The following is a 25,358-nucleotide window of genomic DNA, read 5'->3' on the forward strand; positions in this document are numbered from 1 at the left end:
TTGCTCAAAATAACAGATAACATTCCAAGTAGGCCAATAGATCATACTGATTGGAACTTGCCGACAGACATAGTGTATGCAGATCCTAACTTTCACCAACCAGATACTATTGATATTTTGTTAGGCGCGGAAGTGTTTTTGGACATTTTGCGATCGCATAAACTAACTAGACCAGGGAATTATCCAGTAGTACAAGAGACTGAATTTGGGTACATTTTGGCGGGTAAAGTTCCTACAACAAGAGATTCTAATATACCACAAGTGTCATTTTTTGTGCAAGAAAGTAACCTTGATAGACAGTTACAGACATTTTGGGAGCTCGAAACGATACATTCAATAGTTATGACTCAAGAAGAAAAGCAATGTGAACGACACTTTGAGGAAAACACTACCAGAGATAGCAGTGGTCGATTCGTTGTACGTCTGCCAATTAAGCCAAGCCATAAACCATTAGGAGAATCATATAATTTAGCTCTTCGTAGATTTTACCAGCTAGAAAGACGGTTGCAGCAGTGTCCAGAAATTAACGAGCAGTACCGTAACTTTATGAGGGAATATGAAGAATTAGATCATATGAAACCAGTGAAAGAAGAACATGAAGATAATGGTATGAAATGTTATCTGCCACATCATGCAGTATTGAAACCATCCAGTACCACAACAAAGCTAAGAGTGGTTTTCGACGCTTCTGCAAAGACTTCAACGGGGGTTTCATTAAACGACATACTTATGACAGGACCAACAATCCAGCAAGATTTACATTCAATTGTCACGAGATTTCGAACCTTTCCTATTGCTTTTACGGCGGATATTCAGTCAATGTATCGAATGATTAAAGTTCATGAAGATGACATTGGACTTCAAAGAATTCTGTGGAGATATTCATCAGTGGAACCAGTCAAGATTTATGAGTTGCAGCGGGTCACATATGGTGAAGCATCATCACCATATTTGGCGACGGCGTGTCTTCGAAAGTTGGCGGAAGAAGAAAGAAGTAAATATCCTCAAGCAGCGACAGTATTGGAACGTGATTTTTATATGGATGATGTAAGCTCAGGATGCCATAATGTTGAACAGGCGTTAAAGCTTCAGAAAGAACTTATTCAATTATTGCAAAGCGGTGGGTTTACTTTAAGAAAATGGTGTTCGAACGAGCCAGTATTGTTGGAAGCAGTTCCAGAAGAACATAGGGAAATTCACTTACCGTTTGAATTTGAGTCCGAGTCAGGTGTTTCAACATTGGGTTTATCGTGGAATCCTGCATCAGATAAGCTTCTCATCACCAACAAGTCAGTTAAAGAATGTCTCACGACCAACATACCAACCAAACGTCAAGTGACTTCGACCATAGCAAAAATATTTGATCCTTTAGGACTTATAAGCCCTGTAGTTACTCCGTTCAAGATTTTCTTACAACAAATGTGGATCCATAAGATCAATTGGGATGACCAAATACCATCAGAGCTCTATCAGCAATGGTTAGACCTGTGTCATCATCTTCCAAGTGTTAACGAAATACAAATTGATAGATGTGTAGTATTGAAGAATTATGTTCATGTCGAGATACATGGGTTTGCTGACAGCAGTCAACTTGCTTACGGCTGTTGCATATATGTTAAAACTGTGGACATTTCAGGCAAAACTACTGTTAAACTTTTGGGTTCTAAATCGAGAATAGCTCCTATTAAAAAGGTAACGTTACCAAGACTTGAACTTTGTGCGGCAGTACTTTTGAGCAGGCTGTATCGGAAAATAATTCCGATATTAAACATTTCAGTGAATAGTACTTACTTCTGGACCGATTCAAAAATAGTGCTTGCATGGATATCATCTCCAGCTGCCAGATGGAAGGAGTTCGTGGCAAACAGGGTTGCAGAGATACAGGAGATCACATCAGTCAACCACTGGCATCATGTGTCGTCAATGGACAATCCAGCCGACATTATTACACGGGGAATGGATCCGAAACAGTTGAAGGAAGCAGATATTTGGTGGCATGGACCCGCATGGCTTGAATCATCTGCATGGCCCGAACAATCAGAAGTGGTAGACGAAGATGTTCCAGAAGAAAGGAAAGTAACGAGCATATCTTTAGTTAGTTGTGAAGGTGACATAAGCTTTCTGGAAAAATTTTCATCATTGTGGAAACTATTGCGAGTTATTTGTTTGTGTCGTCGTTTTATTTACAATTGTAAAAATCACAACGAGAAGAAAGTAGGAACTATTTCCACTACTGAAATTGGTGATACTTTACAACAATGCATTAAGTTAATTCAACAGATCAGTTATTCGCAAGAATTCAAGGACTTAGCTTCATCAGGCCAAGTTTCATCCCAAAGTGAACTTAAATCTTTGTATCCATTTATAGATAATGAACAGTTGCTACGAGTGGGAGGACGACTAAAAAACTCCGACTTACCGTATGATAGCCGACATCAGATCATCTTACCACCTAAAGAGCATCTCACCAAATTGATAATTGAAGCGGAACATAGAAGATTGTTACATGCTGGACCGCAGTTATTGATTTCATCATTGAGGCAAAAATATTGGATCCCACGAGCTAAACAAGTCGTTCGATCTATCATTCATCAGTGTCTAGTTTGTTTTAAATTGAAAGCGTCAGCCTCAGAACAACTCATGGGTCAATTACCATCAGCACGAGTACAGCCAGCTCGAGCTTTTATTCACGTAGGGGTGGATTTCGCCGGTCCCCTAATGATTAAGCAAGGAACTAGATCTCGTAAAGTGACAAAGGCGTATGTTGCAATATTCGTGTGCTTAGCAACCAAAGCGATTCATATGGAGTTAGTGAGTGATTTGAGTAGCCAAGCATTTTTAGCAGCTCTTCGAAGATTTGTATCCAGAAGAGGCAAATTTTCGAACATCTATAGTGACAACGGAACCAATTTCATTGGAGCTCAGCGAGAACTTAAGGAGCTTCAACAACTACTCAGTTCACAACAATTTCAAAACTCAATTCAAGATGTTGCAGTGCAAGAAGGATTTACATGGCATTTCATTCCACCCAGAGCAAGTCATTTTGCAGGCATTTGGGAAAGTGCAGTGAAGTCATTTAAGTTTCATTTAAGAAGAATAGTAGGTTGCACGATTTTGACATTTGAAGAACTCAACACAGTCATAACACAAATAGAAGCCTGTTTGAATTCAAGACCAATCACCGTTCTATCCAATGATCCCGATGATCCTTCATTTTTGTCGCCAGGACATTTCCTTATTGGTGAACCTTTGATGAGCATTCCTGAACCAGATCTAATGGACATTCCGACCAACCGATTATCAAGATGGAATCATCTTCAGAAGATGAAGCAGCATTTTTGGAAAAGATGGTCTCAGGATTATCTACATGAACTACAGCAGAGAAGGAAATGGACAACAAAACAACCTAATATTTCTATTGGAGATGTGGTTCTAATCAAAGAAGACAATACTCCTCCATTGTCATGGAAATTAGGTGTTATTCAACAAGTGTTTCCGGGAAAAGATGGACTAGTGAGAGTAGTGAGTGTAAAGTGTAAGACAGGGACTGTTAAGAGACCAATTACTAAAATTGTACCTTTACCAAAAAATGATCATGTGGATTGTGTGTAAGTTGATTGACTTGGTTCAATCAAGAGAGGGGAGAATGTAGAGACTTTTATTGTGAGTTTGTATCATTGTCATTATATTTGCATAACGTTTCTGTTTTGTTTTTACCAGTTAGTTTGTGTGTGTGTGTGTAAGCAAGTTGAGCACCAAGAGATCCATACAAGACGGTCCTCCGGAATTCGTAAAAAAACAATATAACAGTGAGTTGTAAGTGTTTCAGTTGTTGTGTAGTTAGTGCAAATAAACATTTATTCATTTATCACAATTAAGTTATTTTGTGAACATTTATTCATCAAGAGACAAAACAGTGATATTGACATGCTCTTTAAACAGAAATTCGTTTCAGGTGTTTTGGGGTAAAAAAGCAAGTTTTATAGTTCATATATTTGCATATTTCAGAGCTTAGTGCATGTTTATGTCGTTATTGCATATAAATGCATATTTCAAGGACGACCAAATTGATAATTTTTAACGTCCAACAGCTTTCCTTATAAGTCAACTTTTTGGAACTATGTCAAATCACCTATAACAAAATTTCCACGTCACTCATCTCGGTAGTTGCTACTGTTGTGTGGTCATGTGGCAGTATAAGAATACCAAAAGAAAAATCTGGGTCTATTTAGTTAGTGCGACATCTTCAAATTAGAGTTTTAACTAGCTCAGAATTTTGTCCATTTTTGTCCACCCAACAAAGAAATTTGTACCATTTAAATAAACGAGGGAGGACCATTTCAAAATTTGTCCACATCGATTACCTGTAGTACGACATCTTCAAACTTGAATTTTAACTAGCTCAGAATCTTATCCGATTTTTTGTTCATTTTTGTACCACGAAGAATAAATTCTGTACTATTGAAATAAACCAGGGACGGTCATTTGACCAATTTTATCATATGTACTGAGACATTTTCAAATTCGAATTTAAACTATCTTGGCACAAAAATCTGAAAAAAAAAAAAAGGAAAATTCTAAGCTAGTTAAGTGGCCAAATTTTGAATTGACCCTCCCTCGTTTATTTGAAGGTACAATTTTTTCTGGGGTGGACAAAAATGGACAAGAAAGTGGTAAAATTCTGAGCTAGGTAAAATTCAGATTTGAAGATGTCGCACTACAGGTAATCGAAGTGGCCGCAAGTTTTAAATGGCCCTCCTTTGTTAACTTGATGGTACACATTTTTTTCCTTAGATGGACAAAAATTAGACAAAGATGTCGCACTACAACCCGAAGAGTCTTCTAAAAGTTATTTTCTGAAACAATGGATTGAAGTTGAGAGACATTAACAATGAAGAAGAAAATACATTATGCAAAGTGTATACTAAACAAGTAATATTTTCAAAGTAAGCAAGCTTGGTTTTCAGGCGATATTTTTTTCAACAGCAAAAGCTCAAACTTCAGCAGCGTTCAATTGTTTGGCTTTCTTATATTTTCATAGCAGTTTCACGTTTAATAACTGTGAAACAACCCAGATGTGGCTTTTTTTTTCTTCTTCTTTCTTTCTTCATACTCGATAGAGTTCATCCCAAAGAAACAGTTCAAGAATGTATTTCGGGAAGAAATGTCAACACTTTGGGAATGAGCTTTAAATTAAAATATTTGCTTTACAAAACCTAAAACTTCTCACAGCAGTTACTTTCTGAGATAAGTTCCCAAGTTTTCTTTTAAGGAGTTAATGAGAGTATTTAAATATAAGCTTGTGTTGCTTTGGTACACAGCTCGGTTTTTCGAAAAGTAGCTTTCCTACTAAGTCTTCTGTTATGTTTTCGAACCTTACCTTCTTCCCATTCATGCTTCACATCTCGCTCAAATCACTTTATTCCATTTTAAAGTATCAATATTATACATTGTAAATTATTACTGTTTGAAACGGACAATGTTACGCTAGAAGAAAATATTCCAGGATTTACACATAATTGGATAGAAAAAGTAATTTCAAAGGGATTATTTTCTTTTAAACAAGAACATAAGGTTTTTGAATACAGGCTTTTAGTACAGTAAGAAACTGTCTTCAACAGGTCTCTTATTAAACGGAAATTTATTTTAAAACAAATATTTTACGGTCCCATGAATTTAAAGGTGAAAGAACATGGTTAAATTCTCTTGATTAGACGGAATCTGTGTTGCGAAGAACGAATGTTAAAATATATATTTTCACGGAAATTTTCAAGTTGCGGAATGTAGCACTTAGAAAATTTTTCGACAGTTTGTAAGAGATTAGATATATGAACTACGTTGTCTGCAAAGGACTTCGTTTACTTGTTACCCTACGTATGTAACCTTTAGTCCACCGCCATATAAGACCCTAGATACCGTGCGACTTTTTGAACGAAGTGCAATTTGCATAGTAATTTCCAGATACCAATAACTCGTTTTCTAGCTGGTTTACAGACATTGAACAAGGAGCATAATATACATAATAGTTCAAAAGGGAGCCAACAGTAGAGGGAGAAGCGCTGAAAAGGGCATAGCATCTAATTTTTGTCTTGGCCTTTCAAACCGTAGGTAGGTTTTTTTTCTTTCTTTTTTGTTCACTGCAAGTTTTGTGTGTATTAATTCGTAGCACAAATAAATACTGTAATTGAATGTGGTAGGCCTATCACATACTGACTGAGCTGTTTAAACCCAAAGAAACCAAATGTATTCAAGAAGCCTAGGACACTTGCGGAGCTAAAAGCATTAAAAGCGACCACAACTCATTGCAGTTCAATTTCGAAGATCATAGAGAGATTAGAAGAGCGATGATTAGGACTTTATAGTGCACTTGAGCAGTTTGATTCAATAACGAAATAGACGACACCAAGACCAATCGGACAAGCATTTCTTTGAAACGCATAGTCAATAGACGCGAAAAATTCTTGTCTAATGTAAATAAAGTTCCTGGGAACAACGATGCACGAATTTCAGATTTATCGGCAAGTAACACTGCTTCTTTGAAATACTGTCTCTTAACGATCCGTGACACAGAAGGAACATTTTCCATGTACAGTAATGTTTTGACTGATAAATGCATGTTTTTGCCAGAAAACACCGAAAACTACATAGCTGGTATTGTAGCGTGAATGCATCATAGTTATACACCAAGTATATTAGTTCATGTAATACACCCTTTTCCTCTACAGTTAAATTCCTCATTTAACTTTAGCTTTTGAATGGTGCATATTTACAATTTTTAGTGCATATTTGCATATTTTCGTCATTTTTAGCGCATGTTTGCATGCATATTTTACTGGTTTTTAGTGCATATCGATCCGAAGTGTAGTCATAAGTGACCTATTTTGTTCAGTAGTATGATCCGTAGAAAATGACAGCTGTCAAGAATGTGGTGAATGTTCGGGAGTTGAAGGAATAAGTGTGGAGTCTAATTATTGCTCCTGATGAAGATGAAAGTGTTACGTATGCCATATGGGAAAAGAATGATCTCGTTAAAAGACTGTGCCACTTTCTGTTTTCGTACCGTACGTTGCTGGTTTAACTGTAAGAATTGTAATTCATGACTTCATCACGAAAATCCAAAGAGAATTAACTGCTACCAAAAAGTATCGTATAAAATTTCAAGGTACAAATTCTATTTTACTTCATGTGGACTCGTCTGAAAACTGGACTGTTTTTTTGCAAAGTGAAATTCAGTTATCACCGGAAAAAACGAGCAAAGTTCTATCTTTACGGAAGTGGTATATTATTATGAAACAACTGACAGTTTTGCTGTAATAAGCGACGACAAAACACAAGATTCGGCTCATGTACTCATAGCCATAGACTAGATTCTAAAAATACTCCCAAGAAAAACTAAAATATAGGTTATAGAAAAAGGTTTGAGTACGTGAAAATAAGTGTCTCCAATTTCCTAAACCGTGTCAGTGATTTCTGATGGTGTTGCATTCCACTTTAAATATCGCTTTCAGATGTCCGAGATGCAGACAGGTCCAATAAAGCAGTGGATTTTCAGTGAAACCGGCCACACAAAGGTCTCCGCGACGGTATTGGGGATTGTAAAGAATGTGATACGCGACATAACCTTAGGCAAAAACAGATACACAGTATTAAAACTGCAGAAGAATTCGTGAGTATAGTACAAACTCCCGATATTACTCTTATTTTGTTGCCAGGAACTGAATTCGACAATTTGAGGGAAAAAAAATATATGCAAGAATGAGAAAGTGTGCGACCCGTAACTTGTATTCAACGAAGTCACCTTCGGCTTTCGCAAAATGGCGAAGTTTTTATGGCAGTAATAGGTCACCATGAACTAACTTTATGCTTCCCCCAAAATCGACCTTCTGCAAATTCAAAGTGTAGACTTAAGAAGTCTGCAAAAAGAAACTTTTGTTACATGATGACCCCTGGGCCCAACGGGCAAGGGGTTGCTGAACCCCTACCAGGTGCCTCCCCAGGAACGTCTACTAGATATAATAGGCACTGGAGTCAACCGGGGTGGACCAAAACCAGCACTGCTGCCTTGCAGTTCGTGGAGGGATCCATAAAGGCTAAGGGAAGACAACCCTGACAAAAAAAAAACGGTCCTCCAGGTTGGGGATTGGGCGTGAGGCTAACAACCTCACACCGAAAAAAAAAAAAAAAAAAAAAAACCGTTCAGAAACCCGAAAGTGTGCCTCGGAAGGATGGGACAATAGGAAATGGATCGGCGAAACTGAATAAGGACATGATTCTGGCAATCTGGAATGTGAAAAGTATGTTAGGACCAGGCAAGATGCATGAAGTAGCGCAGGAAGTACTGAAGTATGGAATACAAGTGGCGACCTTACAAGAAATAAGATGGCAAGGCACGGGAAAAATAGAGGATAAGGACTTCACAATATTCTACTGTGGAACGGAGCAAAGAACTGGCCAATACGGAACAGGATTCATCGTTTCAAGAGAAGTGAGAGGAAGTGTCCTACAATATAAACCAATCAACGAAAGAATCAGCTCACTCAGTTTAAAAGGTAAATAGAGAAACATAACTATTTTAACAGTCCACGCCCCGACAGAAGAGAAGGAAGACTATGAAAAGGAAAAATTCTACGATAAGTTAGAAGCTCTGGACAGAACACCTAAATACGACAAAGATAATCATAGGGAGATTTCAATGCCCAGATAGGTGAGAACGACAGCATAAAAGGAGTAAGTGGAAATTATACAACACACGAAGAAAGTAACATTAATGGTGATCTGTTATGCCAGCTGGCAATCAGACTGAAATTTATAATAAAAAGTAGATGCTTTCCACATAAACGTATACATCTAGGAACCTGGAATAATCCAAGCGGGAACTCAGTCAGCCAAATTGACCATGCACCGATCTATCAAAGGCACGCATCAGCAATAATAGACGCCAAAAGCTCCAGAGGACCAAACTGTGATTCCGATCACTTTCTACTGAAAGTAAAGCTACGAGAAAAGATAAGAACACATACGGGAAACAGACGTGGTAGAACAAAGTGGAACACAAAAGGTAAAACAGAAGAAACAGAAAATAGACAACGATATCAAGAAAGTATAAAGCAAGAAATAGAAGGATGGACGGAAACGGAAAGAGAAACAATACACACACATTGGGGAAAAATTAAAGAAACTGCAGAAATCGGCTAAAGAAATAATAGGGGAACAGATACAGACTATAAAGAGAAACAGATGGTTCGATGAAGAGTGCGAGAGCGATAAAAGAGAAATGAAGCAAGGATGAAAATGCTACAAAAGGAAAGAGGAAACGTTGATAACTATAAAGAGAAGAGAAGAATATCGAACACAACACAACACATGATTATGGAGCAGATAATGGAGATAAATAATCTGAGCGAACAAAAGAACGAGACAAGTAAGATGTACGCAGCCATCAAAAAGATAAATAAAGGCTATCAACCCAAAGAAATTGGCTACAAAGACAAAAATGGAGAAATATTAGGATACACACATAGCATACTAGAAAGGTGGGCTGAATATTACCAGGAACAATTAGGAAAGGAGGAGACGCAAGAGCTGGAACTCACTACCACTGCAAACATAGGGAAGAATACAAGGGACCACACAGAAAAGCAGCCAACATATGAAGAAGTGGAAACAATCTTAAACCAAATGAAGAACAATAAGACCCCAGGAGAAGATGAGATAACAATAGAATTAATGAAGATGGCAGGCGTTACAATGGAGGGAGAAATTCACGAACTCTTTAGGCGCATCTGGGAAGAAGAACGAATGCCTAAGGATTGGCAAGGAGGAATTATCTGTCCAATACACAAGAAAGGAGACCGCACAGAATGCAGCAATTATAGGCCGATAATGTTACTGAGAATGGTGTACAAAATATTAACGAACATTATTGACAAAATGAAAAAATACACAGAAACAATAATCGGAGAATACCAGTGTGGATTTTGACCTGGAAGAAGCACGACTGATCAGCTATTCGTTCTACAGCAAATTATAGAAAAAACATTACGAATACTGACTTGACCTTATAATTCTATTTGTTGACTATCGCAGAGCCTTTGAAAGTGTAAATAGAAACCAAATCATTAAAGTGATGCAGCAAATGGACATTCCCAATAAGCTGATTAATTTAACGCAAATGATAATGCGCCAAACAAGCGCTAAAGAAAGAATAGGAAATGCTGTAAGTCGAGAATTTCAGTATTACAAAGGAGTCAAGCAAGGAGACGGGCTATCCACCACGCTCTTTATTATAGCATTGCACGCAGCTGTACAGGAAATAGACAAAAGAGGCTTAATTTTCACCAAAAGCACCTAGATATGCGCATACGCAGATGATATTGCAATAGTGGCTAAAACAGAAAAAGATCTGACGGAAACATATCCAAGATTAGAAGATGCATATAAACTTGGATTAGAAACAAACGTCAAAACAAAATACATGACTGTCACTAGGAAACCAGAGAAATTTAAGAAGAAAAGCATAGTTATACATGGGAAAGAATTCGGAAGAGTGAGCTCGTTTAAATATTTAGGTATTTCAATCAACGAACAAAACAAAAAAGAGGGAAAGATAAGAGAAAGGATACACATGGGAAACAAGGCTTACTACGCAAACATGCAACTAATCAGAAGCAAACTCAAACAGGAAAACCAAGGTTACTATCTACAAAACATTAATCAGGCCAACCGTAACGTACGGAGCAGAAATACTTGTCATGAACAAGGCAGAAGAGGAAGCTCTACGAAGATTCGAAAGAATAATATGCAAGATATACGGCCCAATGAAAGAAGACGATATATGGGGGATAAGGAGCAATGAAGAAGTAAACAATATATTAAAAAATGAAGATATTATAAAGTTTCTTAAATCTCAAAGAATAAGATGGCTAGGCCACGTACAGAGAATGTCAGAATCGAGAAAATACAAAGGAAAATAATGGAAGAGCAAATATATTCTGTAAGAAGGAAAGGAAGACCAATGACAAGGTGGATAGACGACGTAATGGAAGACCTAAATGATTGAAAGTGAAGATATGGTGAGAGATCGCCAAGGATAGAAAAGCATGGAGAAACATTGTTAGGGAGGCCACGGCTTACAAAGAGCTGTAGCGCCAGTTGGTAAGGTACATGATATCCAGTGGTGGGTAGACTAAATATTATGAATAAATCATGAATTACGTGAAGTTGAAGTGCTGTTTATGCTTCCGCATGGACCTTCAGCAGGATACAGGATTCCAGAAGAGCGTACGAAAAGTGAAAATAAATATTTTGTGACTATCAACAATGTGCTACGAGTTGTGAGTGCACCAACACCTACTGAAGCATCTGCACACGATTACATGCTTTTAGCGAAGAAGACACCAAGCAAGCAAATGATTGCTTCATGGAAAAAAAATACACAGTGAAATTTTGTTTCCTAAGACCATTTTAAGTAGTGAACTTAAAATTTGTGTGTTTCGTAATAATCGTAATTTCCATCTCAGATTACTTCGGTTTAAGGAAACTGAGGAGTAAGGGGAGGTTCATTTTACTAAAATATTACAGAGCCTTTTTGATCAAAATAAAAAGCAGCTAAGATACATTTTCTGTTCGTTATTTAATGAAAGTGAACCACAAACATCATCAAATTGTTGCACTTTTATTGTTTCCAGTGTTATCAAATGTGACATCAAAGTTAACAAAACTTCACTAACTTCAAAAGGCTGTAGTTAATTCATGAAGCATTGGTCGAGAATGTTATTTGGTATGTTTATTATTCATGTAAAGTTGAACTATTTGACAAAATTTCAGAATTTTAAAATATGGGGTTTTCGAGAATATTGAGCTCAAAAATGGCGATTTTTGCATATTTGACAATTCCTCGAATTTTTTGTAACGAAATGGTTGGTTACAGAAGCGATACAAATTTCAGAAAGCAGGTAACTAGGTCTTACCAACCGTGAAAACAATTTTAAAATTCGAACCGGAAGTGCTCAAAAAAATTCGCAAACTTCGACTTTTCAGATAAACTGACATTCCTTTGTTAATTTATGTACAAAAAGATACGTATGCGCAAACCAAACTATAATAAAATAGTTTATTTATATCCCTATGTACATTCATGTCCAAAATTATTGTCGGATGTTGTAGGAATATAATTTGATAATGAATTCACCTGGTATTTCTTATAATGTTAGTAGGTGTAATAATAGGCAAAGACATGTATGTGGCAAGCAGTAAATAAGAACAATAAAACGAAAATAAAACTTTCTTGTCCATTCAGCAACATTTTATTTTAGTCATTCTAATTTTCGTATTTATAATTCTTTTCCTATGAAATTTACCACAAATATACATTTCCTGATTATACACATAGTATCAGTATTAAAAATAATACAACATCATTATCAAATTATATTCTTACAAGAAGACAGTTATAGATATGCGACAATCATTTTGGACATGAGTGTACTTACCACAACAAGAATTATAACTGTCTCCATAGCTGAACGGTGGGGCTCCGAAGTTGACCATTTTCCATATTTTCTACAATTCATAAATTGTACTTCGTCTTTCATGGCCCATTACTTGGCGGGAAAATCTTTCTCGACAAAAAAAAGTCTAATTGCCATTAAAAAAAAAGTTTCAACAATATCTGAGATGGTGATGGTACAATTTCATTTTTTTAAAATTTATGTATTATTTATTATTGTTGTTGTTATTATTATTATTTCCCTGAGTTGAAATGGAAGGCACCCTATGTAATTAATTATTTAAAAGCCAGGTAAGTGGCAGTCTTCAAACACGTTAACAATTATTAGCAGCTTCAGTAAGGGATTAAATCCATATAGAACACAAACTTGAACACAATGGCGTAAAGACAAAGCTGATTCAGAAAGCCCGAGCAGATCTTCCTCCCTCACAATCAGACAACTATGAAACAAAGAATTATTACATGGAAACCCAAATAAATTAATAATACCAACATCTTAAAAATCAAAGATGTTACATTTTCCTGCCCCAAACAGAACTTAAGACTACGGTAATGAGTACCAATAAGGGGAGTAATTACTCAGGGTGCTTAAACAGTAACACCCGTCTCCACATGTAAATGGAAATGGCACAGGTTACTGTTAAAATGACCTAGTTCTCTTTTTTATCCAGATTTATTTATCCCTTCCGATTTCCATTTGTCTGTCCTTATTTAAACAATCTTCGTGGACAGTATTTCCAGAATGTAAACTGCATCAAATATCACTGTCTGCAAAGTCAAAACAGAATCTACAAAATTTTTCCAGAGCTGATTTTAACACTGGGTTGAACGGTTGCAGAAATGAACTGAAAACAAAGAACAATGTGCCCGACAAAAGTACCTATTTTCACACGAATCTTCTAATTCTTCCTCCTTCACATAAAATATTCACAGAAGAGGAGGCATCACTTTCGAGGTGACCTATATTCAATGCTTTTTCCGTACTTGGCATCTTAATTTTGGAAAATTAAGAATTAGCTCCTCTCATACATTTAAGTAATCTACAATCATGTAATGCTGACAATTAGAAGTGGATAGGTTTTCAAAAAATTAAAATTTGTTTTCCTCGTAATTCTCTACTATTGAATGTCATTTTATATAATTTTCTTCACTAAGTAGCGCATTCAATGCCACCTTCGTTTTATCCATTATCACAATGTATATTTTTCAAAATTCAAATACGGACCTAGAATAACCATTTATTTACTTCAACTGAATACTCAATAATAGAATTGTCTTGAAGAGATGCTCGTAAATTTTTCACCTACCAGCTCTCTATCCTTAAATCGTAATTAGGAATGCAAATCAAAATAAATGAGTTTCTGTGCAATTAAGATTTGCACCTGCCATCGAATGTAGAAAAGAAGGATGATCTACGAAAAGTACTAGTACATTTGCATGAGAAACTTAAAACTATAAAGGTAAGCAGATAATTCATGAAGAAAGGAAGAAAAGAAAAAAGGGGCAAGTAACATCAAGAAAATGGCAAAACTGTTTTCATAGAAGAAACATGCATTCTACAGACTTCGAAGAACAAAGAAAAAATCTAGCTATTCAAGGTATGATAAAGAATAATTGGTTGCAACAAAGAACAAACAATACGTATCTATTTAAAAAAGCAAACTAGATAATACATTTAACCATGAAAGGAGAAAAGAATGATTTTTACTAAACGAAGTGATCAATCATTTTCGAATGAGAGAAGGCAATTTAATGAAGTAAAATTATTTAGAAGCATTTTGATGGTGTTTCAGTGACTTTCAGATCTTATTATGTTCCTATTGTCTGCGGTATCGTAATTTAGATTTGAAAAATAGGAGACTTTTACAAATGCTGAACATGTTTAACGACGCGCTCACCTCAAATGCGATACGTATGACCAATACCTAGTTTTGCTTATGATTCTATTAGAAATGTGAGAAAATAATATCAAAAGAATAGGCATATCCTAACGAATAGGTGTATTTTGTTCCTTCCAAGTAAGAAATTCTACCTACCTGTCGCCTTTCTTCAGCAGCTTTAAGTTTCTCCTCAATATTTTCCGCTGATAAACATTTTGAAGGTGATGGAGGTCTTTTAGGAGGGGTTTCGCACACAGGTTCCGCTAATATCACCTCATAGCTCAAACCACCCTTTGATTTCTCCTGACACCTGATCTCTGTAGCTAGAACAAAGAATAAAATTATTTAGTTAGATCCAATTTGGAAAACTCATACCATCCAAATGAAAACATCAATAATCTTTCTAAGATATGTACTACCAGAAATATAGAAGTAAGTCCTGTTTGATACTGTAATCATAAGAATGTTTTTCAGATATGTGTAGAAAGAAGTAAAACTGAAAAAGAAAGAAAAAAAAACTCAAAATGTACCTAGAAAACTAAATTATGTTTACAATTTTGCCATTGTGGTTATAACGTAAGTATGAAGCGAAGTGTGACGAATATGAATAGTATATGATATCGATAGAGTACACAATACTAAAATTAATAGTTAATACACAGTTAGCACAGTAAAACCTGAACAAGTCAACAATAGGATTATGAAATTTAGGCATAGTTGTCAATGTGAGGTCTAACCTACATCAGGCACAATTAATTAAAACACATTTACCTTTTTCTAAATAATAATAATAATAATAATAATAAATAACCGTATGGCGAACCAGATTTAAAGAGAAACTCCAACAGAATTTGCTCTTGGTTGTATTCATAAAATCCTGTAGCCACGAAGGAAGTCCATGCCGGTATAATCGCTGGATCAGACAAATTGCATTCATATTTATGTCAAAGTTCTGACTAAATTAACAACTTTGACCAAATGATAATGCAGTTCCAAATTCCATGGATTGGAGTAATTTAAAAATAATTTCAAAAAATCAAATTAATAATTACTGTTTACGTGTCTCGAAAGAATAGAACATCGAATAGTGCAGGGACCTCAGATATGGATTTATTACAGGAAATATTTTTTGGTTCAAATAACGCGAAAAACGTTTAAAATCGCCTAATGATCTGGACACAGTTTCTGTTTCCTCCAAAGAATTTCTACCAGCCTATAAAATATACTGACCATGACGGGATAACTGGCGTACAACTGTTTAAAATTTGAGAATCACTAAGTGAATTTTAGATACCCTCGTATGTTTAACTTCCAAATTATAGGTAACATTAAAACAAGAATGCCAAAAGAATATTATATTATAAAACTTCGAATTGTGGCAAGTATGAGTGAATGTTTGATTAATTCTAAAGCTACTGAACACAATGAAACTATTATGTTACCTGGAAGCTCTAAATCAGACTTCTCAAACATTTTGTTCAGGAGAAAGTTACTTAAGTCAATGGTTCTACGGATCTCCCCTTCGAAAGCAAACGTTTTAAAAATGTTTTATACTATAAAAATTCTTATAAATTTATATTGCTATTAATAGAAAATACATATTAGTTTACAATTTTATTTTATAATTGAAGGCCATTAAGAATAGTACATCTATATAAACTATTATAATTTGTATAATATAATTTACGTTATTTGGCTTCCAAACTACGCTAACTGAAGTGTCTGAAGTAGTCTTAGATAGGTATCAGATAATAGTCTAGCATGGAGGTATGCCCAAGGTTTTTTTTTCCCTGATATTTCAAAGTCCATAGAATCGAAATTCGGAAAACGCCGGCTCGGCATTGTTGGGCATTTCGATTTACGTCACCTTTTCAATATGGCGACTGCGCATCATTTTTCTTATGAACAATTCATACTTGCTATCGTAATTCACTTACTACTCACGCAATTGCAGTGATTTTTTGCAGGTAAGTTAGGATTGACTAAAAGTTTTGTACCACATTATCATCATCCTGATATAAGATGTAAACAGTGTTTCCAATCTAAAATCCTGTAAAAAATCGGAGTTTTGTAAAGTTGAAGTACAATCCAAAATACATACTAAATAGGATATTGTCAAAATTCTCTAGTACATTTTATTTCTGACACAAAAATCAAAATATGTAGAGTATCACTCAGTCTAGTTAAGTTTTGCGGCTGCTCTGCCTTTTTTTAAGTAACTTTCACGTACTGATTATTAGCTATAAGGTGAACAATATTAATTTTGATATAAATTAAGAGCTACTTTACCAATAAGAAAGCTCTATCCTTTTTTATAAAGGTCGATTTTTCGTTAGTTGCAGTAAGTTAGCAACACTGCTATTTCCTAATCTTATCTTAAACAGGAAGGAAGCTGACGAAAAGTTAACCTAATTTATAAAAAAGACTGTGCATTCTCATTGAAGATGTAGTCCTTAAGTTACATTTAACATTAACATCAGTATGAAAACTATTTGTAGAATTACTGGGATTTAGTGCAACTTTTAAATATTTACCTTACATCATAATGAAAACAGGACTTATTGTTAACTTGTTTTGAAGAAATACAAAAACTTCTGCATACAGTAATACACCACTATATTAGATTCTGAGGAAAACAAAGATAAGAAAATTAATCTTTATAAAATGGGTTATTTTCCAGTCAACTCGCTCCAGCCATGTTAAAATTTCGCAAACTGATAAGCTGATTGCTTTCGTATTGGGTATTTAGTCATTCCTTGGGGCAAGAGTTTTTAGGAAGTTGCGAAATCGCGAAAGTTTCCCGATAAAGCTGGGAGTTGGTTTTTCAACGAGCTACATCAAATTAAGTTAGGAAATAGGTATTTTGAAGTCACGACAAAATGCGGTAACTGACATTTTGAGCGAAATATAAAGCAAAACGCAACAAATTGCGAAATTAAAATGTCAATTTCAGTTAAAATACGAGAATAAAAAGTACGATTTTCCAAGCAACGTTTTCCTTTTGCAACTGGCAACGCTGATTACTACTAACTTACGTTACAAGTTCATAGCTGGTAGTTGTGGAATGTGGAACCAGGCCCGTAACCAGCCGAAAAAATGTGAGGGGAGGGGGGAGCGGCGGTAGAAGTCAGGGGGCCCGATCCAACCATATTATAGTTCATTTACAAGCCTACCATGAAAATTTTAGGGGGCGCAGTAAAAATTTAGGAGGGCCGGTTCCCTAGAACCCCGTGGATACAGGCTTGTGTGGAACATTCAGCGTCGTGATAACAGAGCAGAAATCCTCTCTTCGGTGTTTTTGTGGAATACATACGCTAAAAGAAAGTTTATAATTTAAAAAAGAGGAAAATTTAAATTTCAGTAACTTGTGCCTGTCTGCAATATGGCTTCCGATAACGAATACTGATTGTGAAAGGTTTTTTTTTTTTTCCCGAAATTTTATTGCAGAAACATCTGAGAACATCAGATGTATTACAATCGTCAGAAATAGATAGAAGTTGAAAATTTTACGGTTACATATAACATACCATTATATAAACAAAGATCACTGCATAACAGACGCAAATATTTTAACTATCAATTTTGAGTTCAAAAAATTCTTCAACACTATATATACAATTATTAATAAGCAATTTCTGTACTTGTTTCTTAAAAGCCAGAAATGGAAGTTCTTAAAAATATAGGAAGAAAATTATAAAATTTAACTGACATATAGTACAAGGTCTTTTGAGTCTTACTATATTTATATCTAAATAATCCTAAACAGTTCCTGTTCCTAATTTCATGAGTGTACCCTAATTCATTGTAAATATGATCGTTTTCCTTGATGTAAAGCAAACATTGGTATATGAAAACTGCAGGTACTGTCATAATTAGTAATTTAACGAAGCTTGGCGTACAGTGTGCACGACTAGGGAGATGGAGCATCAATCTTACACATATCTTTTGTATTTTCAATAGGCTTTGATGAAGGACTGATGACCCCAAAGTATAGTGCCATAACTTAAATGACTGAATTTGCGCATAATAAACAGTTTTAAGAACCTTTAAACTTACGCACAATCTTAATCTACGTATTAGATAAACTCCTTTACTAGCTCTAGATTCCACCTTAAGGATATGGTCGTCCCAGTTCAAATGATTATCAATTAAAAACCCCAAAAAAGGAGCGGAATATTTTTTAAGTTCTGCATTCGAATTTTTGTTATTGTAGGTAAGCACCAAGTCTTTGATCTTATCAGAGTTAATATAAAGCAAGTTGGAAGTACACCAGTCTTTAATATCTGAGATGATGTTTAATATAGACTGAACTGAGTCTTTTTGTCGCGAGTTAACACAAATATTGAGATCATCAGCAAATAAATAACTATTAACGAAGGGTGAAGCGACGTTGTATGGAAGGTCATTAATATAAATAAAAAGAATCGGACCAAGAATAGATCCCTGAGGTACTCCGTGTCTAACACGCAACAGGTTCGACTATTTCGGCTAAACTAATATTTCCTAATGCACAAAACGAGACATTATTTCCTAATTAAAATTCATAATTTTGAGTGCACAGAGAAAACGATATTTAAATACAATACTTCCTAATCTGAATTCGCAAATTATGAGAGCTCCTCCGTGGCTATAGTCAGCGTACGCGTCCTCGGTGCGGGGCGTCCTGTTCGATTCTAGGCGGGAGCTCATGCGGTTCGGGTTCTACTTCTCATATAGGCTCGCTAAACTTATCGAACCTGATGTCTTTACTTTTTACTCCTTTACTTTGTCTCTACTTAGTTCAACAAAGGTGAAAAAATGACCATGACAAAATTTCCTGCATGCTAATATTTTGGTGACAAAATTACAAGTGACGAAATAACCTACATGCTAATATTTTGGTGACAAAATTACCTAAGTCCGCTAACATCCAACCTTTCAATAAATAAATATTTAAATGATTTTTAACAACTAGATAAAACTAAATGGCAAGATAAACTTTGAAATAAAAAAGGTAGGTGGAAGCAGCGGGGAGGATCCCTTCAACTTACAACAACCGAGCTAACAAGGATCAAACTATTTCTAAAGAATGGGGCTGGAGGTAGTTGTATAAGTCTTGTTTTTCCTTTCTGGCCTGCTTTTGAGCTGTGGATAAAGTAGTAAAAATTGGTATCCCGTGAGGGGATAATTTATTCTATTTGTTACTACTATATTCTTCGTTAATTTTGTAAGAAAGAAAAAAAAAAAAAAAGAAAGCTGCAACCATTAATAAATCATATTTTCTTTAAATTGAATTTATCATTCAGTAGCCCACTTTTTAACGACCAAAGTCAACAGTCTAAAACATTGTATAACAAAAAATCAATTATTCAACTAACGGAACACTCCCTTATTCTTTGTAAGCTGCAGCTCCAAACAATAGGCTTATTTCGAAAGGTAAGAGGAAACCACACATCAAGCTCGTTCAGATTGTATTAAAATCATCATTGTGTCTGTTTAGAAATTTAAATGTTTGCAATCTACATCGTAAAAAATTGAATATAACTTTTTCCTTGTCCTGTGTCCTCCTCGTTCGAAGTACGATTTATATAAATATTTAGTGATCTCAGATCACTAAGTACAATGATCTAAGATTGTATCAAAAATAGGCCAAATGGATTGAGCTGCTTGGACGTAATATAGATAAATGTGAATTTTTAATCCTCTTCGGCGTGGCTCCCAGTCTGTTTCTTCTATGCTTTCTTTTTATTCTTTTACTTAAGGGTCTTCACTACAGCGAAATTAAACTACCGCTAATTTTAGAGGTTTTCGGTAATATCTTCGAAACAAAAAATATTCGAAAAGCAGAAACGTAGTGAACTAGACAATGCGATTTCGCATGCGATACCTTTACCACAATTTACCTATCTGTTTTTCGTATGCCGCTATATACAGAACCCGCAAAAAAATGCTAAATCTATCTACAGTTGCAAATCGAAAGCAGATAGATGAGTTGTGATAACGGTATCACATGCAAAATCGCATTGTCTAGTTCATTACGTTTCTGCTTTTCGAATATTTTTATTTGTTTCGAAGATATTACAGAAAAAAACTAAAATTAGCGGTAGTTTAATTTCGCTGTAGTGAAGACCCTTAATAACACAATGTTTATAGCACCTGCACTTAAAACCATGCCCTCAGATAGATCCATCTTGTTCAAGCAACTTGAGTAAACTGGAAAACGACCACGTGCTCAAACAACAGGCAAGAGGAAGAGCGAAAAATGACTGCTTCTTTTTCTTCTTTTACGCGCCTATTTTTAAGCTAGGTGTATGGGCCAACTTACGGACCGAAATTTACATCATTTTACGGACCGAAAATATGCTAGTGTATGTTAGCCTTGAGGGAAAAAGTCCCCCCCCCCCTAATCCACAACTTCTCTGCCTGGGAAATTTTTAGGCTTTTGAATATTTCAATGCTCATAAATCTCTTCATTTTTCGCAACATCTCTACAATGTCCCTTTACAGACACAAGTGAAAGAAGTCACGAAAAAAAAAAAAAATCGATAAGGAGTATCATAAAAGGGAGATTTTTTCGATTATTTTTTCTCAATATCTCAACCGTTTGCAAGATTTGGGCCTACTTCCGGTTGAAATCTCTAATTTATGTATGACCAGTGTTTTCTTTCTTGCATGCAGTATGTAATAAGCAAATTCATTACGGTACATATACAATTAATTATAATGTCAGTTATATATGGTGTTCATTGGGCAAAACACTGAAAAAATAAAGATTTATCTTACGGTTAGACTGGAGAAATGGCTATCTTAGTTTTTCATTATAATTTGGCCATGAAACAAACGCCTGTGACGTATGCAGCCCCTGTATACAATTGTGGTGTTGGAATGTATAATGTGATGCTTTAGAGTTTGTTTTTTTTTTTTTTTAATTTCAACACTTCCAATGTACCCGTAAAAATGTAATAAAGAAATAATGGCCATGTTTTTAAATATCCAATTAGAACTGGACAATCTACGTAAAATTTGCAATCGATCAGTGAAAACTTCATCTTTCTAGAGACTGTAGTTTCCGAGATCACAATGTCGAAAGGATTGACCACAAACATATAAATGCCCACAAACGTATAGTTTAAATTAGTTCTAATTTTCTTATTAGGTCTGCATTTCCTATAAGATGCTAACAAAACTTCTGTCTTCAAATCTCAACAGTACTTCAAAAGAGAGTACATTAATAATTCGAGAGTACGTTAATAATCAAAAGAGTCGATGAATAATTAACAATAATCACAAAACGTGTAGTAATTAACAAAAAATACTTTTTAAAATATTTTGATTAACAGTATTTTGTAAACGGAACTTTAAATCTTTTACGTCTTTCCATTACAAACATTCGGATAACTGAGGCGATGAGTGCAAGTATATTACGATGTAGGGATTGGAAAACCATGAGAAAACAGACAGGATTTCCACAAGCTCACATGGCCTGAGAAACTTACAGAAGTTTACAGACAAGGGCTCTTATCACGAACTCTCCTCCAATGAGGCAGTTATTCATTTATATTGATTAATAATTTAGTTTAAGATACTACTGTTTTATTATAAGTTTCCAATTTTAGCTCAAAGCAAAAGATATTAACCGTTTCTGGACTCATCAAATATAACATTCTCTAATTTATTACTTTCTATAGTATCTGAGTATCACGAAGTCAACTGCAAAAAGCAGGACCCTGAACACTCGTTTTATCATTAACGATAAATCTTTAATGCATCTTTAAATTGCATATTTATATACGAAACTTTCATCTCTTTTTTTAATTATTATTATTGAAACTGATAAAAGAGATTGTGAATCCATTGGCCTTCTCTTACAACTCTCTATACACTTATGAAAAGTCCGACGACACTAGTAATTAGAATATGTACTCAATGAAAATACTTTCACTTACTTTGAAGTTAAAATTAGTAGGTATTTAGTCCATGAACTTCGACAATTTTCTATCCTTTCTGATTATCTAATAGTACAAATCCGATCATGAGCTTAAGTATAAAAATGCAAGGAAAGGCGTCTAAAGTCAGACGCGTTATCGATCTGTAGGGCGGCGCCGCTATGTCTGCCTCAGAATTGACGTCATCGGCCTGCAGAAGGGGAGTCCCTCCGTATAGAACATGCTGCAGTGTTACGATGGCACCGTGAGAGGTCTAACCGTAATAAAAAGAGGAGGAGGAAAGGGCAGGGTGAACATTAACTAAGAACTATCGTACATACTTTAACACTGCCGCATTTCCAAAGCCACAGAAATATTAAATTCTGTACTTTATAGCTGCTGAGTTCATAAGAAACAAAATGTGCTTTTTTTTATTATTTCTAAGTTCCTGCGGTACAGAATGCAATTACTATAAATAAAAACAACCAGTAAGAGTAACTGGTAATTACGCTCAACCACTTCTTACAAACTCCTTACAGTATTAAGGATTCCCTAATGAATTTCAAATATGTATGTTTCAATACTCTTTTCTTTATAGTAACTTTTTCTTACACTTACAGATGTTTTGAGGTATTTCCATCTCAGAAGAAGAAAATCTTCAGTCACTAACTACATTTCGAACCTTGTAACACGACTAGACTAATACAATACCACACATACAAGGTAGATCTGCGATAAATTTTAGAACCACGTTTCGCATTTCTCATTTTTAAACAGAAGTTTGGGGCTTATATATATTTACACATTCGTTAAAAGAAACTGTAGCATGGTACTTCACTCAGCTCAAGAAAAAGTTGACCCGTCGTCAAAATGAGCATATTTAATTGATTAATATGTAGTCAGCGTATCGAATCATATAACCATTTCTTGCTTCTTTGACCCATTCCTGAATCAGGTGGACCTACGACGTTTTTGGTATTGTCTACCTGAAACTAAAAGCTCTTCTTTCGACATCCATATTAAATGTCTAACCCAACTAGACTACAATATCACAGGTGCATATGGATTAGTTACAGGAAATAGCTACCTTACCGACGCCTTATATATATATATATATATATATATATATATATATATATATATATATATATGAGAGAAAGAAAGAGGGAATTTATTTCACTTTGTGTAGTGTGTCAGATATTTGAAATTTCTGGTTTGGAAGTCCAAACAAATTTCAAATTCTGATTTTCGGCATTTTCCCGACAAACACCATCTTTATCAAGTAACATGGACTGCCTACTACAGTAAAATTTAGTTATACCGTTTCACTTTGGTAACAAATACAGAATTCGCTGATAGGGGATATGACATTACGACTAAAATAAACAGAAAGAATCATGTACTGATACAGACGTACGAATACATTCCTAGACAAACAACTCCAGTAGACCAAAAAAAAAAAAAAAAAAGAGAGAAATTATAGACATGAGAAGAGGGTGCATGCATAATAGTAATAGAAAATGTTGATGATGAACAGGAAGATAGTGAAGTATGTAAACACGGTTAGGACACGAAATTAAAAAGAGAGGAAATAAATTTCTATACACAAAATTAACTTTTAATTGGAAAATTATCTATCTAAGCGTCAAAACAAAAATGTAACGAATAATAATTATTTACATCTTTCCAATAATATCACGAAAACAAAGTACCCTTTATTAAAAAAGTTAATTATCAACGATTAATCCTGAACTCATGAGTCTCAACAGATGAAATGGACAGTAGTTCAAAAGACCACCAACAAAGAACTATATGGAAATGATGATTCAGGAAATATTTCCGAGTTGCTCAAAAAAGAGTGAAGACTTCCATTGGGGCTGACATTTTGATCATTAACTTTTGCTGGCCAAAGTGGGTATCCAAGTGAAAAATGTAGTCAATGAAAAGTAGGAAACGAATCTGGGCATTGAAAAATAAATAAAATGAAGGTAAATCGGTCCGTGATGAAAATTTTAAAGCTTTCTACAAAAAAATAAGAGTATCGTGAACAGAAAACTGCTATGAAACCATGGATAATGGAAGAGCTGTTGTAGGAAATGAGGGAAAGAATGATCTGGAAACTAAACTATACCGATTAAGACACAAAAGAAGTTAATGACGAACCACAATGGGAAGCGTACAGGCAACGGAAAAATCCTATTAAAATGAGAAAACAGAAGAATTAGGAGAGTGAACTACGAAGAAAGTACAACGAAGTGCAATTAACGATATTCAGAGGAAACGTAGGGAGAATACGATAACATTAGGAAATAAGGCGCCTAGTATCAAAATCCGCGACATCCATTTCGCTTAGTTTCGAGTAATCTCGCAAAACGTGCAGTGAAGCTCCATATACACGCGTATGAAGTCCCATATTTGAACTAGTTCTTTAGTATGAAATATTAAGCTTTTAAAACAAAATTCTGTTTCCATGGAATTCCTTTAGATCAAACATAACAAGCGATATATAACAATTTGCTGGATTTGGCAGCTTTTGATACTAGGCGCATCAAATAAAAGAGTGGGAGGACAATGCAATGAATCAAGTTTTAGGAAAACTATATTACATACACAAAATAGGAATAGACAACTTAGTCAGATGTTAAAGTAAAAACAAGAAAGCGAAGACGGAAAACGAAAGGTTAAAGAGACTTCAGAAAATTAAATGAAATCTTTAATATTGCACTATTATGACTTTTAGCCTAAATGAGATGAGTAACAGAAAGATCAGGAATTAGCTGACGGAATATGGGAGGAAACAAAACCATGGACATGATATTGTCCACCACGAACTCACTCTACCTAGAATCAAACCAAGGATTATCTTGCACTAGAAATGAGCGTAATATCACTAAATCACTATGTCGCCTACGAAACTTCGGGATGAGTTTAAAGTTATATCTGGGATGAATGGAAAAGTAAAAGGTATAGATAATACGCTGACAGTTTCACAAATTAAATGTATGAAACAGCACAATAGCTAAAAGGCTTTATACTGCCACTAATTATACCGTTGGTAGAGAAAAC

General features: G+C 35.0%; 1 protein-coding gene across 2 annotated transcripts in view; it reads right to left on the reverse strand.

Annotated features, from left to right (window-relative positions):
* Positions 1-25,358, reverse strand: part of stai (stathmin) — a 90,151-nt gene that overhangs the window by 26,084 nt on the left and 38,709 nt on the right. For both annotated transcript variants that reach the window (XM_081743724.1, XM_081743716.1), the window contains exon 3: positions 14,545-14,711. In XM_081743724.1, coding sequence (XP_081599850.1) covers positions 14,545-14,711 — 167 coding nt within the window. The remainder of the gene's footprint in view (positions 1-14,544; positions 14,712-25,358) is intronic.

The sequence above is a fragment of the Thermobia domestica genome, chromosome 2 (assembly GCF_964235325.1).
Source record: "Thermobia domestica chromosome 2, izTheDome1.hap1.1, whole genome shotgun sequence".
Lineage (NCBI taxonomy): Eukaryota > Metazoa > Arthropoda > Insecta > Zygentoma > Lepismatidae > Thermobia > Thermobia domestica.